Source organism: Aquarana catesbeiana, linkage group LG12 (assembly GCF_042186555.1).
Source record: "Aquarana catesbeiana isolate 2022-GZ linkage group LG12, ASM4218655v1, whole genome shotgun sequence".
NCBI lineage: Eukaryota > Metazoa > Chordata > Amphibia > Anura > Ranidae > Aquarana > Aquarana catesbeiana.
Window position 1 is genome coordinate 12,760,369 of NC_133335.1, and position 19,458 is coordinate 12,779,826.

At 45.3% G+C, this 19,458-nt stretch overlaps 1 protein-coding gene across 1 annotated transcript in view; it reads right to left on the minus strand.

Moving 5' to 3' along the window:
• Positions 1-19,458, minus strand: part of LOC141113900 (uncharacterized) — a 158,204-nt gene that overhangs the window by 79,139 nt on the left and 59,607 nt on the right. The window contains exon 6 of the mRNA XM_073607245.1: positions 6,791-6,946. Within this exon, the coding sequence (XP_073463346.1) occupies positions 6,791-6,946 (156 nt within the window). The remainder of the gene's footprint in view (positions 1-6,790; positions 6,947-19,458) is intronic.

The following is a 19,458-nucleotide window of genomic DNA, read 5'->3' on the forward strand; positions in this document are numbered from 1 at the left end:
CCTGTCATATGAAGGGTGGTGCCTGTCATATGAAGGGTGGTGCCTGTTATAGGAAGGGTGGTGCCTGTCACATGAAGGGTGGTGCCTGTCATGGGAAGGGTGGTGCCTGTCATGGGAAGGGTGGGGTCTGTCATGGAAAGGGTGGTGCCTATCATGGGAAGGGTGGTGCCTGTCATATGAAGGGTGGTGCCTGTCATATGAAGGGTGGTGCCTGTCATATGAAGGGTAGTGCCTGTCATGGGAAGGGCGGTGCCTGTCATGGGAAGAGTGGTGTCTGTCATAGGAAAGGTGGTGCCTGTCATGGGAAGGGTGGTGCCTGTCAGTGACTGAAAGCCTGATTTCTCCTTCTCTATGCTGTGCTGAGTTAAAATGGTTGCATAATGTGAGAGATCCAATTACCATTTTTGGCAGTTTTTGGCCATACTGTATTAAAAGTTTTAATTTTACTAAAATTTTGGCAAAAATCTGGAGTTTTCTATGAAGTTTTGCCATTTCGCCAAACTGCGTTGGGGTCAAAAAAAGAATACACTTTTTTTTTTTTTTCAAGGGTACAACGGTCTTTTATTGGCTCCTGAGAATGATAAAATCCCTGCTCAGCTATCCTAAACCTCTTCTGTCAAAAATGAACCCACCGTTAGCCTCATTATTTTACATTTTATTCAGAAAGAAAAAAAAAAATCACAGATAAAAAGGAAATAACACAATTAAAAAAACTTAAAAAAAACTACGTTAGACATATCCAAAAAGACACACCAAAATAAAAAAATTAATGAAGGAGTATATTTTTGCATTTATTTTATTTTGCAAAGAAACTATTCCTGGGTGAAACTGATTGTTTTTTTCTTTTCCTCAACAAGAATTTGTCGAAATCTGTAATTTTGCAGTGAAATCCTAGATCAGTGATGGTGAACCTTGGCACCCCAGATGTTTTGGAACTACATTTCCCATGATTCTCAACTAACCTGCAGAGTGCATGAGCATCATGGGAAATGTAGTTCCAAAACATCTGGGGTGCCAAGGTTCACCATCACTGTCCTAGATGCACCCAAAAACGCACGCCCTCTAAGTAAAATACAAAAGAAAGTCAATTTATTTAATTTTTTTTTCTTTTTTTTTTTTTTCAAAGCAACTATTTTTAGATGAAATTGATCATTTTCTCCTGACTAACTTTGTAAAAAAGGCAAAATCTGTAATTTTGCAGTGAGATTGTGGATACATCAAAAAACGCATGTCCTCTAAATGAAATTTAAAAAAATAGATTTATTATGTTTTTATTTATTTAATGTATTTATTTGTTTATACATTTATATATATATATATTTTTTTTTTGCTAAGAAACTATTCCCAGGTGATATTGATATTTTTATCCTCAGGGAAACGTAGTGAAAGGCCAAACCTTAATTTTGCAGTGAAGTCCTACACACACCAGTGAGACAGATTTATTTATATATATATATATATATATATATTATTTACGTGAAATTGATAGTTTTCTTCTCACCAACATTTTGCCAAAGGCAATCTGTAATTTTGTGGTGGAGTCACTCCACTCCTCTCTGTATATGCAGTGCTGAGTTGTTTAGAAGCTAATTAGTTTACATTTGGCATCACTTTTTGTAAATGTTGGCAAAGGATATTATTTCTTCAAAATTAGCTTTAAATGCCTTTTACAGGATCGACTTTTTTTATTAAGCTGGCTGAGGGAATGAGATGGTGATTTTTGTTTTACACTCCTCCATGTGTACCATAGGCCGTCAGCCAAAATGATCCAATCTCTCCCCCCATAGTCTTTTCCCATTGCAATAACTGGCCAACTGAGTCAGTCGAAGAGTCAAAGAGCCGAAAGATACTGTGATCCTCCCAGTTGAAAGTCAAAATTTTATTTTTTGGTTTGGATAGTACTGTGTTTTTTTCCTCACTTCCTGTCCCGGTGGCACCCTGTTGACTGGATAGGAAGTCAAGGAAATTCTCTTCATTAGGTCTTTTTATTGTTGTTTTTTTCTCAGCTACGGTGTGTATACAGTGGGGAAAATAATGATTTGACCCCCTGCAGATTTTGTAACTTTGCCCACTTACAAAGAAATGAATGGGTCTATAATTGTTATCATAGGTGTATTTTATTTGATAGAGACAGAATATCAACCAAAAATCCAGAATACAAACACATGATACAACCCTACCAACCAACAATAATTCTGGCTACAGTAGGTGCTCATGTGGTACACAGATAGTCCTGTCAATATAAGAAGGTTCTCCTAACAACAACTTGTTATGTGTATAAAAGACACCTGTCCACAGAATCTCTTTCCTCCATTCAAACCTCATCATCATGGGCAAGACCAAAGAGCTGTCAAAGGACGTCAGGGACAGGATTGTAGACCTGCACAAGGCTGGAATGGGCTACAAGACCAACATCAAGAAGCTTGGTGAGAAGGAGACAACTATTGGAGCGATTATTCGCGAATAGAAGAAATACAAAATAACCATCAATCGCCCTCGGTCTGGAGCTCCATGCAAAGTTTCTCCTCATGGGGTGAGGATGATCATGAGAAAAGTGAGGGATCAGCCCAGAACTACAGGGGAGGAGCTTGTGAATGACCTCAAGGCAGTTGGGACCACGGTCACCAAACAAACCATTGGTAACACAATACTCCGCCATGGATTGAAATCCTGCAGCGCCCGCAAGGCCCCCCTCCTCAAGAAGGCATGTGTACAACATCTGAAGATTGTCAATGAACATCTAAATGATTCAGAGAAGGATTGGGAGAAAGTGCTGTGGTCAAATAAGTACAAAAAATTGAGCTCTTTGGCATCAACTCGACTCAACGTGTTTGTAGGAAGACAAATGCTGACTATGACCCTAAGAATACCATGACCCTACAGTCAAGCATGGAGGTGGAAACATGATGCTTTTGGGCTGTTTCTCTGCTAAAGGTACAGGCCGACTTTTCCGCATTGAGGGGCCAATGGACGGGGCCAAGTATTTTAAAATCTTGGATGAGAACCTTCTTCCCTCAGCCAGAACACTGAAGATGGGTCATGGATGGGTCTTCCAGCATGACAATGACCCAAAACATACCGCCAAGGCAACAAAGGAGTGACTCAGGAAGAAGCACATTAAGGTCATAGAGTGGCCTAGCCAGTCTCCAGACCTTAATCCTATAGAAAATTTATGGAGAGCTGAAACTTCGAGTTGCCAAGCGACAGCCAAGAAAATCTTAAGGATTTAGAGAAGATCTGTAAAGAAGAGTGGACCAAAATCCCTCCTGAGATGTGTGTAAACCTGGTCACCAACTACAAGAAACGTCTGACTTCTGTGCTTGCCAACAAGGGTTTCTCCACCAAGTACTAAGTCATGTTTTGCTTGGGGACCAAATACTTATTTTACTCATTGAACTGCAACTCAATTTATAACATTTGTATCATGTGTTGTAAGTGGGTAAAACTACAAAATCTGCAGGGGATCAAATAATTATTTTCCCCACTGTGTGTGTTCCCCATGATTAAGCTCCAAGGGACAGAGCGAAACACGTTGGAGGTGTGGCCTGGCTGGGGTCCAGGCTGAGGTTGCCAGTCTTACATCAATCCTAGGGACTCCACGGATGATCCTTTCCTTTGTACAAACAATATGTATAGGGTAAGTGTAACAATCCATCCCTCTCTACCTTATGGGTCAAAGCAGGGCTTGACTTGTATCAGATGGCCATGATCACCAGCTAGGACAGTTTGTTTACCTACAAGATTTTTGGAGTCAGAAAACTTGTCGGAGAGATGTGAGGGTTGCTGAAACATGCCACAACATACCGCGCATGCGTGGCTCTGCTTGTGTAATTTGAACTGCTGAAAAAACAATATAGGGCAATGGTCCAAAAAAAGTGGTCACCGAGGGGTTAATATAATATCAGGGAGAGTTTTTGTACAGCATGGATAAAAAAGATAAAAAAATCTGTATCCCAGGGTCAGGTGTCACCCAGAACTGTTTGCTAAGCTGTGATTTCCATAATGCTGAATAGACGGCCTCCTGATTGTCAGGATTAGCAGTGACATCATTATCCGTCCCCAGAGAGGGGAAGACACAACTCATTCCAAATACAAAACTATGACAGCAGTCACACCATTGTTACATTGTGATCAAATATAGATTCATACCGGGGTGGGGGAGGAGAAAAGGGGGGGTTGAGAAATAGAGGGAGATAGAGACGGGGGCAAGGTGAGAAAGAGGGGGGAGATATAGAGGGAGGAAAGGGGGGAGAGAGAAGGGAGGAGAAATTTAGAGACAGGAGAGAGGAGGGGAGAAAAAAGAGAAGAGTGGGGGGAGAGAAAGAGGGAGGGGAAATTAAAGAAGAGGGGAGGGGGGGTCAAATAGAAAGGGAGGAAATAAATAGGGGGTAGAAATGGGGGGGGATGGGGGAGACAGAGAAATATAGAAACAGGAGAAAGGCGAAGAGAAAAAGAGGATGAGGGGGGAAAATAGAGGGGGGGGGGGAGAGGGGGAGAAGAACAGGTGAGGAGAAGGGGGGGATAGAGGGGGGAAGAGAGAGGGGGAGAAATTTAGAGATGGGAGGGGGTGGGAGAAAGAAGAGTGGGGGGAGAGAGAGGGGGAGAAAAAAGAGAGGAGGAGAGGGGGGGCCCAAATAGAGAGAGGGGGGGAGAGAGAGGGGGGGTAGAGAAATATAGGAACAGGAGAAAGACAAAGAGAAAAAGAGAGTGGTGGAGAAATATAGGGGGTAGAGGGGGGAGGAAGAAGGGGAAAACAGAAGGGGAAGAAAGGGGGAGAAAAAACAGGATGAGAAGGGGGGGCAGAGAGGGGGAAGAGAGAGGGGGGAATAAAGGAGGGAAAAGAAATTTAGAGACAGGTGGGGAGGGGACATATAGAAAGGGGGGAGAGAGAAGGGGTCGAAATGGGGGGGGGGGGGGATTGAGAGATGGTGGAGAAATAATGGAATATAGAGACAGGATAAAGGCAAACAGAAAAAGTCAAGAGTGGGGGAGAGAGAGGGGGAGACATAGTGAAGGGGGATAAAAAAAGAGGAGGAGAGGGGGGGGGACAAATAGAGAGAGGGGAGAGTGAGAGGGAAGAGAGAGAGGGGAGAGAGAGAGAGAGGAGGGGTAGAAACGGGGGGGGGGAGTGGTTGATGGGGGAGAAATAGAGAGATATAGGAACAGGAGAAAGACAAAGAGAAAAAGAGAGTGGGGGAGAAATATAGGGGGAACGGGGTAGATGGGGGAGGAAGAGGGGGAAAAAAAGACGGGGGAAAGAGGGGGAGAAAAACAGGATGAGAAGGGGGGGATAGTGGAGGGAAGAGGGGGAAGAGAGAGAGGGGGAACAAAGGAGGGAAGAGGTAGGGGGAGAAATTTAGAGATGGGGGGGTGACAAATAGAAAAGGGGGAGAGAGAGAAGGGATCAAAATGGGGGGGGAGGTGAGAGATGGGGGAGAAATAGAGGAGACAGGATAAAGGCGAAGAGAAAAAGTGAAGAGTGGGGGAGGGAGAGGGGAGAGAGATGGGGAGTAGAAATGGGGGGGGGAATAGAGGGGGGAGAGACAGGAGAGAGGGGAAGAGATAAAGAGAAAAATGGGAGGGGAAAGAAAGAAGGAGGAGGAAGGGTGGATAAAGAAATTGACAGATGGGAGAGAGGAGGAGGGTGGGGGGGAGAGATGGGAGAGAAAAAAAAGAAGAGGGGAGGGGAGGGATAGAGATGTAGAGAGATGGGGGGAGAAAAAGAGAAGTTGAGAGATGGGGGGAGGGGGGAGAGGAGGAATAGAAATGAAGGGGGGATTCTCTGTGTTCTTTTGTAACAATAGATTAGGCTGTGCGGAGGTAATGGAGGGGTGGGGGATGGGCTCGGTAGTCTATGATGTGCTGGTAGTGCAGTACAGTCACTTCTCATATACTGTACATGGCGTTCTCTGTACTTATGTATTATCCTCCTAGAAGGAGCGCCATTGCTAACAAAAGGAAGGATGAGCTCTCCGCTTTTATCCCTGACATTGGATCTCCTCCGCTTCAGCTGAGAGGCGTTAACTATTCCGCAAAGTAACTTTACAAGTCTTCTGATCATCTCCTGATATCACAATATACAAAGTAACATTTAGCTGGAAACCTTCATCTTTTATTAATTATAAGCTGTCCTTGAGTTCCTGTCAGTGACTTTGTGCCTAGGCTGAGATGATGTCATTGGTTTGCTGCAGGCAGGAAAAAGCATTTCCTCAGTCTCCCCTCCTGCAGTGATCAGACTGTACATTGTAACTATGTAGCAAGTCACAAGATGAGGGGCTGCAGCAGGGGCACGATTTTGCACACGTTCTTGAAAGTCTATAGTGTGAATGCAGACTCGGGGGCTTGGAGGAGGTTGGGTTAGGTTTATATTAGGAGTTAGGCTAGGTGGTAAGAGTTCAGGTTGGCTGGCCTCACGCCAGTGTGTTGTGATCAGGGCCGTCTTTTACACAGGGCAAAAAGGGGCAGCTGCCCCGGGCCCAGTCATTGTTGTGGAGCCCAAGGCAGCTTCCCCTTGTGCCTGCACTGTCTGCAAATAGTTGATAAGTAGATTCGGGAGGGCCCAAGAAAATGTTTGCCCAGGGTCAACGGCCCTGGTTGTGATATATCACCACAACCTAAGGCACTGCATTCTGAAAGGCATCCTAATGCACTAAGGCAACAGAGCTACTTACCCCCCTGGTAATGCAGTACAATGTATTGGAGGAAAAGAGTGGCCACTCCCACTGCAAGCCTCATTTCGCCTTTTTTTTTTTTTTTTCAGCTAGGTGTGTTTTATTCCAGTGGTACTTACATGTACTTGTTAGCCTTGCTGTCAATGCAGAAGGTGGCAGAGGTTTGGGTTCCGGAGGTCACGAAACATTCCGATAGGCTGACGCTGATTTTCTTCGGCTCCAGCTGCTGCGAGCAATAAAATACGAGTTCTTCCCGCTTCACCTGTACCAGGTATCTGTAGAACAAAGCAAAAGAAATCCCTTATTCATCCGTCCATACAGTTAAGGAGTTGGGAAGTTGGCAACATGGGGCAACCTTCCAACTTCCCAACCCAAAGGTGGTCAACTATGTTAAAAAAAAAAAAACCCAAAAGAGCTGCTGGTGAATTTGGGCTTATTCCCCCAGTTGGGGCACACACAGCCAGGTGCATAGCATGTTCTCCATTCTTTCATTGGCTCAAAGGAACAGTCTAGGGGTGTCTTTTTTGGTTTTATTGGAACATAGAACTTGGACAGGGTGAGGGAGCATGGGATACCCCAGAACTGAAGAACTAAACACTTGGAGCCCTCTTCTCTTCTCTAGCTTGCTGAGCTACACAAAAATGGACCCACATAATCTATTGCTGGCAGGAGACTAGGACTTTTCCCAATGGACCAGAATAGAGCTGCACATGATCATTACCTTTGCGGGGGCCATGGTTAGTTACTCACACGGTCACAGAATCATTGTTTTTCTCTTTCCAATATCCGCCAGGCCCAATCCAGTGAGGAAGACGTGAGCCAATACCACCATAGGACAGCTGGACACTTCCCACCCCCCAACCTCCTCCTGGCTCTCTCCAGTGAACTTCTCCAGACCCAAACTAACTCCAGGACTAAGCATTTTTCGAATAGGCCCGAAGCCTTAGCTGGGACATTGATGTCTTCTAGGTCAGTGGTTCTCAACCCTGTCCTCAAGTACCCCAACAGGCCATGTTTTGGGAATTTCTCTTAATAGCTGTCCAAATACTGAGCCATTGACTCTGATTTAAAGCACCTGTGCAAGGTAAAGGAAAACCTGCAACCATGGCCTGTTGGGGGTACTTGAGGACTGAGGTTGAGAACCACTGTTCTACAGTAGATAACACATTCAGAAATTCTGCCCCCAGTGGTCTCCTCCAGCAGGACTGGACCAGGAAATCTGCCTCAGGCCCCAGTATATTTATGACCTCCTTCACCACCTTCTGGGCACACATCCCCAGAGATTGGCTGAAGACCCAAAAATTCAGGCTGCTTCCTCTGTTCTTCTTCCCACTGTAATTCTAGAATCTTCTAGAACACAGGGGGGGGGGGGGAGAAATCCATTAGTGACCTCCTACTGCCATGTCTATCCCTCCAGCTTCAGTCCTATCGAAGTCACTGACTCAAAACACGTAAGCAGATTTCATTCCCACTTTTTCTGATCTGAACATTTATTCTGGGTAAGTGTCTCTACGGTATGTGTTGATGCTAGACACAGCCAAGCAAACAGCATTTTCAGAATGGGGAGGGAGGGGGGAACAGCAATGCTAATCTCTGAATTTCTCCCAACAAACATTTTCAAGACAACATAGAGACTGCAACTGCTCCCTTCAACATGCTAGTTGCCTGGCTGTCAGTCTGATTCAATGGAATCAGTATTAGGAACCAATGACCCACTACAAGCGTGGAGATCGGTCAATTATAAGGCGACAGCCAAGCAATTAGCATTTTCAGAGGCCCAGTAATAGCAGCCTTTGTGTCAGTGTGGATATCTTTTAACCACTTGCCGACCAGCCGCCGTCATTATACCGTGGCAGGTCGGCTCATTCCCGCAAATCGCCGTAGCTGTACGCCGGCCCCTTTAAGAGCTGTAGCAGGTGCCCGCGCACCCACTGCACGGCGGGGGGGGGGGGCGATGCACGTGGCCGGCAGGCCACGATGTCCGCGGCCACCCGTGATCGCTCCACAGAGAGCCAGAACGGGGATCTGTGTGCGTAAACACAGATCCCCATTCTGACAGGAGAGGAGAGAGATCTGCTGTTCCTAGTGATCAGGAACAGCAATATGTCTCCTCCTCCAGGCAGTCCCCTCCCCCCCACAGTTAGAAACACCTCCCGGGGAACACATTTAACCCCTTGATCGCCCCCCTAGTGTTAGCCCCTTCCATGCCAGTGACATTTATACAGTAATCAGTGCATTTTTATAGCTCTGTTTGCTGTATAAATGTCAATGGTCCCAAAAAAGTGTCTGATCTGTCTGCCGCGATGTCGCAAGTCCCACTAGAAATCGCCGTCATTACTAGTAAAAAAAATTATAAAAGAAATAATAAAAATAAAATAAATCTATCCCCTATTTTGTAGACGTTATAACTTTTGCGCAAACCAATCAAAATACGCTTATTGCGATTTTTATTTTTTACCAAAAATATGTAGAAGAATACATATCGGCCTAAACTGAGGAAGAAATTTTCAAAATCGTCGCTCTTTTTTTTTTGTTTATAACGCAAAAAAAAAAAAAAAGGCATAGGTGATTAAATACCACCAAAAGAAAATAGCTAAAATAGTTATTTGTGGTAAAAAAGGACGACAATTTTGTTTGGGTACAACATCGCACAACCGCGCAATTGTCAGTTAAAGCATGCAGTCCAGTGCGTGTTTTTTTTTTCCCTGCATCAAAAACGCATGAAAAGTAGTTTATATGGTTTTCAATGGCATAGTTGTTGCAGTTCCAGAAATAAAAGAAAGTAGAACATGCCGCATTTTTCCTGCACTGGACTGTACTGGAACGCAGTAAAACATCAAAAACGCACTGGAACGCACATGTCCTTATTTAGGGCCGGTTCACACCACATTCAGTCCAGTGCAGGGTTTTTTTTTTTTCTGCATCAAAAACGCATGGATAGTAGGTTATATGGTTTTCAATGGCATAGTTCACACCAGTGCATTTCAGATCCAGAAAAAAAAAAAATAGAACATGCTGCATTTTTCCTGCACTGGACTGTACTGGAACAGGGTAAAATGCATCAAAAACACACAGGAATGCACCAACAATGCACTGCAGCACACATTTCCTTATTTAGGGCCAGTTCACACCATAGAAACGCTGTCCGGATGCGTTCCAGATGCTTTTCTGCATGCGCGTTTTTGGCGCGTTTCTGATGCAGTCCAGTGCATTTATTCCCCCCTTTTTTTTTTCTTAACCTTACATAAGAACATGTGTGTTTCGGTGCGTTTTTTGATGCGTTTTACTGCGTTCCAGTACAATTCAGTGCAGGAAAAAAAAGCAGCATGTTCTACTTTTTTTTTTTTTTTGGAACTGGAACGCACTGGGACTGCAAGCACTGATGGGAACTAGACCATTGAAAACCATATAACCTACTTTTCATGCGTTTTTGCTGCACTGGGCTGCATGTGATGTGAACTGGCCCTCAGCCCTGGTTCACATTGCAAATGGGCAGCTGGTTCATTTGCTTTTGAGGGCACCTCAATGTAGTTTTGGTATTTTACTGTCTTCACTTCTTAGCTCTGTAAATTGCTTCTGCAGCTTTAAACACCTGTGAGTGATTGAGGGGGGGTGGAGTCTCATATCTTGGCAGGTGATTGGCTGGCTGCACAGGTGAGTTGTGATTAGCAGTCAGGTGGGCGTGTCCCTGCAGACAGGAGAGGTGAGATAGGAGTGGAGTGTGGAAGGTAGGTGGTACACATGGGGGAGGAGAGGTATAGAGTGCGGTATAAACATTGTAGCAGTTTTAGTTATTAAACATTGTTCTTCCTATAATATGTGTGGGGATCGTGTATTGGGACATGGATTTTTGGTTGGATGTGTGTAGTCATGTTTAGTATTAGCTGTGCTTTTCCCAATACTGCTGGCAAAGTTCTTTTTTTTTTGCATTCTGGTGTCTGGATGTGGTGATTGAACACATGTCACAATTGCCTTATATAAAACTATTATTGCATTTTTGCAACATTTGTGTGTGTGGTGGTTCATTTTTGTATATGAAGTCCCATTTTGCCCTTTTAACCACTTCAAAATCGGGCACTTTCACCCCCTTCCTGTCCAGCCCGATTTTCAGCGCTGTCACTCTTTGACAATTATGCAGCACTGTACTGCATATGACATTTTTTTTTTTTTTTTTTTTTTTTTTTATCTTTCACACAAATAGAGCTTTCTTTTGGTGGTATCTAATCACCACTGGGGCTTTTATTGTTTGTTTGCTAAATAAATGAAAAAAAGACCAAACAATTTGAAAAAAAAATAAAATAAAAATGTTTTCTTAGATTCCGTCAAATTTTTCTCCTTCGCTGATGTGGCGGCACTGATATATGGCACGGATGAGGAGGCAGTAATATGTGGCACTTATGGGCAATGATAGGCGGCACTCATGGCATGGACGAGGAGGCAGTAACATGTGGCACTCATGAGATGGCACAGATGAGTAGGCACTAATATGCAGCACTGATGGGTGGCACTCATGGGCAATGATAGGCAGCACTCAAGGCACGGATGAGGAGGCAGTAACGTGGCACTGATTGGTGGCACTCATGAGATGGCACAGATGAGTAGGCACTAATATGCAGCACTGATGAGTGGCACTCATGAGGCGACACTAATATGCAGCACTTATGGGCATTGATAGGCGGCACTGATGAGCATTGCCGATGGGCATTGATTATCTGCCCCTCCCCCCCCCGTTAGGAGATGCCACTGATTGGCTCTCCTCACACTCTGTCAGTGTGAGCCGCGGAGAGCCAATTACTGTCACTTCTGTGTTTTACATGTGACTGTACCAGTGGTGACCCGTCCATTAGGGGCGCACGGGCTCCGCCCCCCCCCCCCCATCCATGCGTCCGGCTTTCTGATCTACATGCTGGACGCATGGATTCCAATCGGTTCTTTTTTTTTTTTTTTTAAGCACGTGATTAGAGCCTGAGGCTCTAACTGGCTTATAAAATGGGGAAAAAAAAGCGCACTGCGTCCTGAGCCCACCAAGTTGTGTGAAAATAGTGAATTATTTGTTTGTGCCCCCCCCCCAAAAAAAAAAAAAAAAAAACAGCCACCACTGGATTGGACAATTGGACACAGCTGATCACATGGGGTACGGAGCCACGTCATTGGCTCCTTAACGATTTAGGGGTTGTGCCGTGGCCATCCCATCTTGGGTGGCCCTTGACCCCTATCATGGTTTTTAGCATCTGTAACCCCATTGGGGAGATTTGCCCCATTTGTCCCATACATGGCTAAAACAAGAAAAGAGAATCCTTGGTTGTCACTAGATTTAGAGTCCCCATTGACAGATTTTCCTTTTTCTTCCTATTCTGGGGATGACCCAAAATGTTTGACTTTCTTTCACTCTTGGTAAAACAGTGGTCAGGACAAATACAAAGGATGAAACACTGTAATGAGGTACAGACGGCAATAAAAACCTGATGGGGGTTCTAATCCTTCTCCAAAAAAAAAAAAAAAAATGCCTTTAGTTATACTTCAAAGGGTATCTCCACTTTTTTTTGGGGTGGGGGTTAATTATAAAAAAAAAAAAAAAAAATCTAGTGTATACAATTGCGATACAGTTATATTGGGATTGAATGTTAATAAAAATGACCTTTCCTTTTCATTCTGCAGCTCTGTAGTTTTCTGTAAAATACAATATGGCCACCTAGAGGCGCTCTGTACACAGATGATATAGAGAACGCCCCCCACCCCCACCCCCAGCCAAAAAAAAATGTAATTTCCTGCTTGTGTGATTGGCTCACTGATTTTCCCAAAAGTCTGCACTAAGATACAAGTCAGATTTTGGGCATCCCCTGCAACAAGTCTTTTTTTTTTGGTGAGACTCCCAATGGGAAATAATGTCTAAAGGGATGCACACCCTGCCACTTTCCTCATTCGAGCCCAGTCGAGTGATAATTATAAGATCGCTCCCCTTGACTCAGCACATGGACACAGACAAACAACTGTTTCTTCAGAATAACTAAAGGAAACGATCTGCAACAATGTTTGTTAAAATCCATGCAATGTACAGAGATCACTTTTGTTGACAGATAAAAAAAAAAAAAAACCTCCCCCCTCTGGGTGGAGTAATGCTGGCCATACACTATACAATTTTCTTATGCAATTTCCTTTTTAGATTTACCTTCAACTATATAGTGCAGTGGCCTGCCTGCATATAAATTGAAAGGGTTTTGGTTTTGACCTCGTATTATATGGTTTTGGTAAATCCTAAAAGGAAAGTTGAACAAGAAAATTGTATAGTGTATGGCCAGACTTACTCTTGTTTTTGAAACCATTTTACGCTACGGAAGTACCTTTGGATTACGAGCAAAATTTGTTCCAGAAGAATGCTTGTAATCCAAAACACTCGTATATCAAAGCGAGTTTTCCCCATAGAAGTCAATGGGAACTCAGATAATTCGTTCCACAGTGACTTCTATTGTATGCAGTACCGCATGTGGCCAGAGGTGGGGAGGGGGCGCCAGAGACACTCGGGAACGGTGTGTTTCTGAATGTCACCGGCGCCCCCCGCACCTCTGGCCAAATGCGGTACTGCACTACGCAGAGGCTTGAATCCTGCTCGTTTTGCGAGACAACGCTCTCAAACCGAGTCAGGATTTTAAAAAAATAAAATAAATAATAGCTCGTGTTGCAAAACGCTCGTAAACCACGTTACTCGCAATCCGAGGTATTACTTTATTGTGTGTTTCACTATTAACGCCATGCATGTTGTAGGCCTTGTGATACCATTCATGTCAAACAGCTGCCAAAAAGGGTAAGTTCATTTTTTCAGGAAAAAACAAAAATTAACCATCTTCAAATACCCCTCCAGATACTTCAAATATCAACCCCCCCCCCCCCCGCACTGCTGGCGTCCATCATAATGCTTGCAATGCCAAGTGTCGAACGTTTGAATTTTTTTAATGACTTCATGTCATTAGGATAAAGGAAAAGTTCCAAGTTGATGGTGAATCAAACCTGAACCCACTCTATCAGAATCGAGGAAAATGAGTTCAAATAATTCCGTTCTCATCTGTCCTCATTTCATTTCGTTTTTATGACGTCTGCGCTAATTCTCCAAACCTGCTGACACCGGGGCCTGTCGTGGAAAAGCAGCCGCCCTTTGTACTGCTCCCACTTGTTTACCGTTTTTATTCAATAGGTTTTTGTCTTTTTTTTTTTTTTTTTTTATTTATTGCATTTAAATGCGGTGAAGACGTTACATAGAAATGTGCGCCCAGAAATTCTATGAAAAAATTCCTACCTGCTTTTAGAAAATAAAAGCGGTCACACATTGAAAAAAAGTGTCTTTTGTATCCTGACTGCGAGGGTTATTTATTTTTTTATAAATAAATAAAAAAACATTTTAGTGGTATGGTAGCGGCTATACAAAAAAATTGCTTTCGCTAAAACATAGAGCAGTAAGTTATTAGAAAATAGTTGATGTGTCTCTCTGAGAATGCTTGGGGGGGAACACTACGACTAAGGCTATTGCCGAAACGCGTCAGCTTTATTGTTTTATTGTCACTCTGATGTACCAATAAACGTCACTTCAAGGATTACAGTTTTGCCGGCTCTCCTTATTACTGGAACACTTAACATGTGTTCTTTGTGCATTTCTATTCATTCTAATTATCACCCTGACCCATTTAGTGTCCGCAGTGTTGGGAGTCTCCATCAAAAACCCTCCCCCCCTTACATCATGGTCCCCATCTGGGTCCCCTTTAGGTTGGGATACCAACCAGTGTGCCCCTCCCCCTTATCAGAGCCTTCTTCCTGTTTCATCAGGGTCCCCATCAGAGTACCTTTCTCCTCCCCCTCTTTACGTCAGGGTTTCCTTCATAGTCCCATTCCCCATATGTGGGGGGTATCCCATCAGAGCCCCCTTCCCCTTATGTCGGAGTGTCCCGTCGGAGCCCCCTTCCCCTTATGTCGGAGTGTCCCGTCGGAGCCCCCTTCCCCTTATGTCGGAGTGTCCCATCAGAGTTCCCCTTAGGCTAAAACTCCCTCCATCAGTCTCCCCTCCCCCTTTACATCAGAGCCCCCTTCCCCTTATGTCTGGGCATCCCACCAGAGCCCCATTCCCTTTAGGTCAGGGTCCTTATTCGAGTCCCCTCCATCAGAGTCCCCCTTCCCCTTAGGTTGGGGTTCCCAATCAGAGCCCCCTTTAGGTTGGGGTACCCATCAGTGTCTTCCCCATCAGTCTGCTTTCCCTTAGGTCAGAGTCCCCTATCAGAGCCCCCCCCTTACATCAGGGTCCCCCTTTAGGTTGGGGTACCAATCAGTGTGCCCCGCATCAGAGCCCCCTTTGCCGTATGTCAGGGTATCCCATCAGACCCCCCTTTTACTTAGGCTGAGGTCCCCATTAGAGTCCCCCCCTCTTACATCAATGGCCCCCTTTCCCCCTAGGTCTGGAGTTCCCAATCGGAGCCCCCTTAACCATAGGTTGGGGTTCCCGATCAGAGCCCCCCTTTAGGTCAGTGACCCCAATCAGAGAGCCCCCTTCCCCTTAGGTCAGTGACCCCAATCAGAGCCCCCTTCCCCCTTACGCCAGGGTCCCTATCAGAGCCCGTCTTATTGCTGTAAGGCCTGCAGTGTGGTTGTAGCGGCAGAGTGGGAGCCTTGAGGTGGAGAAGGTCTGGACAGAAGAGGTCCCATATTCTTCTGTCAATATTGGGGTACGTTATTGATTGCTAGGACATCAGTACATTTTCAAGCCTGAGTCATCTATGACCATGTTTACTGCTCATCCACCCGAAAGCAAACCCAACAAATAATGAAGACAGAACCTTATTGTGTGCTCTGAGTCTTTAAATGCATCATATTGCTTAATCGGGAGATGCGCCAGGAAAAAGCACCTTCAGTGGGAAACTGACCTGCAGCCAATCAAAATGCAGCACACACACAAAGTGCGTTATAGGTTACCAGGTTTTGTACATCACCACCGCATCTGTCTCTGCTTTACTTAACCTGCCCATTTTATGCTGGTCACATTACAATAAAATAACAAATCCCAACATCTTCACATAAACAACCGGGGACTGGTCAGACCCTGTAGGTGGTCTACACAGCAGCACCCGTCTGTTGTCTAAGCCCCTCCCATCTCCTGTCCACTAAAGCACAACGGCATCTCCAAAAACGAGGATAAAGTAGACAAAGTGAGATGAAAAAGGGCTGGGACAAGGGGTGGGAAGGAGGGGAAGCTGCCCTGGGCACTGTGGTAGCATGTGTGTGTGTGTGTGTGTGTGTGTGTGTGTGTGTGGGGTGGGGGGGGGCACAAGGAGATTGGGGAAGAAGGGATGTGTGTTGGAAGCAGGGCCATCTTTAACACAGGGCAAAAGGGGCAGCTGTCCTGGGCCCTGTCATTGTTGTGGGGCCCAAAACAGCTGCCTCTTGAGCCCTGCACTGCCCCCAAATAGTTGATAAGTGGATTCAGGAGGGTCCAAGAAAATATGTTTGCCCAGGGTCCAATCAATATTAAAGATGGCCCTGGTTGGAAGGGGGCATTTGGGGAGCTGCAAGGGATGAGTCTTGTTCTAGGAGGGGAAATTTTGGAGGGGGAGTGCTGAGAATGGTAATTTAGGGGAATTTGGGATGGGGGGGGGAGATACCCTGTTTGCCCGAAAATAAGGCCTAGCGTGATTGTCAGTGAAAGCTGCAATATAAGCCCTACCCCCCCAAATAAGCCCTACCCTGTTTCCACAAAAATAAGCCCTACCCTGTAAATAAGACCTACAAGGACTTTAACTAGGGCTTATTTGGGGGGTAGGGCTTATATTGCAGCCATCACCGACAATCACGCTAGGTCTTATTTTCGGGGAAACAGGGTATGTACCATAGGCGTGCGCACAGGGTGTGCCGGGTGTGCCCAGGCACACCCTAATTCCCCCATGCGCATTAGTGTTATCGTTCTGTGTAGCAACAGGATCATGGGAAAGATCTCCCTCTTACCGGCTCTGCAATAAGAGAAGTGTTTATCCTTTTCTCTTTCACTGTGCCAGCAGGGAGATCAATGTTCCGGGGTCATATATATGTAGATACATACTCATGCATGTGTGTTTGAGCTTAAGGGTGCACACCCTAATGCATTAGGCTACGCACACCTATGGTATGTACTAAGAGGGGAATTGATAGGGGTATAGGACTTGTGCTAGGAGGATTGAATTTTCTTTTATTGGGGGGGGATATTTGTGCTGGGAGGGTGTATTTCAGCAGTGGGGTAGATTTGTATTGGGTGGAGGGGGAGATTTATGCGTAGGGGGTAAGCATGCAGATTAGTGCTTGCTGTTTTTGTGGGAGGATTTTTGCTGACACATATTGCTCATACATCTTGGGGGGAGGGGTGCAGTTTGGCATGTTCGCCCCGGGCTCTAGATGACCTAGTCCCGGCACTGAGTTGAAGTAACCCGCGAGACGAAAGCATCCCAAGAAGAAGCCAGTCCCGGATTTGACTCTTCAGAGGAGGCAACTGAAAAGAAATGACTGCTTCACCCAAAAACTGGCTTTTCAACCTTCAACTAAAGTGAAGACCACAGAGGAGGACTCTCATTGACTCCGGCACGCCAGTATCACCAGACCGCGGTTGCTAGACAATTGGGATAAATGGCCTTTATGGTGTAAACCGCAAATGTAGTGATGAATCAGACCTAATCGCATGGCGCTGCGACTGGGCGCCATTCATCGTTAATTCATACTACCTGTATAGCCCCCACTATTGAGAGACAGTTAGTTCCGACTGTGTAATCTCTAAAGACTTTAGTGGTATGAATGAGTTACTACAGATCACTCTACGAGGCCATCCTTAGGCTGCTGAATCCAAATTAAAGGTGCACCAAACATATACACTATATTACCAAAAGTATTGGGACGCCTGCCTTTACACACACATGAACTTTAATGGCGTCTTAGTCCGTAGGGTTCAATATTGAGTTGGCCCCACCCTTTGTAGCTATAACAGCTTCAATTCTTCTGGGAAGGCTGTCCACAAGGTTTAGGAGTGTGTCTATGGGAATGTTTGACCATTCTTCCAGAAGCGCATTTGTGAGGTCAGGTACTGATGTTGGACGAGAAGGCCTGGCTTGTAGTCTCCACTTGAATTCATCCCAAAGGTGTTCTATCAGGTTGAGGTCAGGACTCTGTGCAGGCCAGTTCAGTTCATCCACCCCAAACTCCCTCATCCATGTCTTTATGGATCTTGCTTTGTGCACTGGTGCGCAGTCATGTTGGAACAGGAAGGGGCCGTCCCCAAACTGTTCCCACAAAGATGGGAGCATGAGATTGTCCGAAATGTCTTGGTATGCTGACGTCTTAAGAGTTCCCTTCACTGGAACTAAGGGGCCAATCCCAACCCCTGAAAAAAAAAAACCCCACACCATTATTCCCCCCCCCCCCCCCAACCAAATGATTTGGACCGGTGCACAAAACAAGGTCCAAGGTCCATAAAGACATGGATGAGCGAATTTGGGGTGAAGGAACTTGACTGGGCTGCACAGAGTCCTGACTTCAACCCGATAGAACACCTTTGGGATGAATAGAGCGGAGACTGCGAGCCAGGCCTTCTCATCCAACATCAGTGCCTGACCTCACAAATGCTCTTCTGGAAGAATGGTCAAACATTCCCATAGACACACTCCTAAACCTTGTGGACGGCCTTCCCAGAAGAGTTGAAGCTGTTATAGCGGCAAAGGACGGGCCAACTCAATATTGAACCCTACGGACTAAGACTGGGATGCCATTAAAGTTCATGTGCGTGTAAAGGCAGGTGTCCCAATACTTTTGGTGATATAGTGTATATAAAAATACATACATATTCTTCTTTGCTGAACATTGACCCCCTGTAAACTGTATTATGACTGTAGTCAGCACCTTAACCCCAAGTCATAAACTAGCCATCTCCTACAATGCAGTTCTACCCAACGGCATGAACATCATGCCGGAGCTGCCATACTAGGAAGTGAGCCACAACCTTCGATTTAAGTATAAACTGGGGTATCCAGAAAACACCACACACCAACATGCCACTAAAATTTCTTCTCGGGCCAAATAATGGCCAGCAGGCTATAAATATTGACGCGTTTCGCTCATACGATGCAGAACTTTCCTAAAGAACTCTTTGAGAAAGTGCTGTCTTAGCGTGAAATGTATCAAACGTGTTTCCCAACAGCTGTGATTTAATAAAGAAGAAAAAAAACTATTATCATCTCGGTGTCCGGTGTGACTTGTTTTACAGGTTTGTCAGGTTTTGGTGTAAGCAAAATGCAGCAGAGCTTGAAGGGTTTCGCCATGGAGTGTGAAAAGCGTCTCTCATATTTCAACCAGTTTGTAATATTAAGTAACTAGCTATGAAGAGTGTTCAGCTTGAAGCACATAAGAGGTTATTATTTTGTGCTCAAGATGTATTGTTATTAAAGTAACATTATAGTAGCCAGGGCTGGTGCAAGGATTTTTGACACCCTAGGGCAGCGATGGCGAACCTGGGCACCCCAGATGTTTTGGAACTACATTTCCCTATGATGATCATGCACTCTGCAGTGTAGTTGAGCATCATGGGGAAATGTAGTTCTAAAACATCTGGGGTGCCAAGATTCGCCATCGCTGCCCTAGGCGAAACCTCATTTGGCCGCCCCCCTGGCTCCACCCCTGACCCCACCCCCTTTATCCTGCCCATGTAAACCCCACCTTGTTAATGAAGCGCCCATCAAATGCAGCCTCACCAGCGCCCATCAAATGCAGCCTCACCAGCGCCCATCAAATGCAGCCT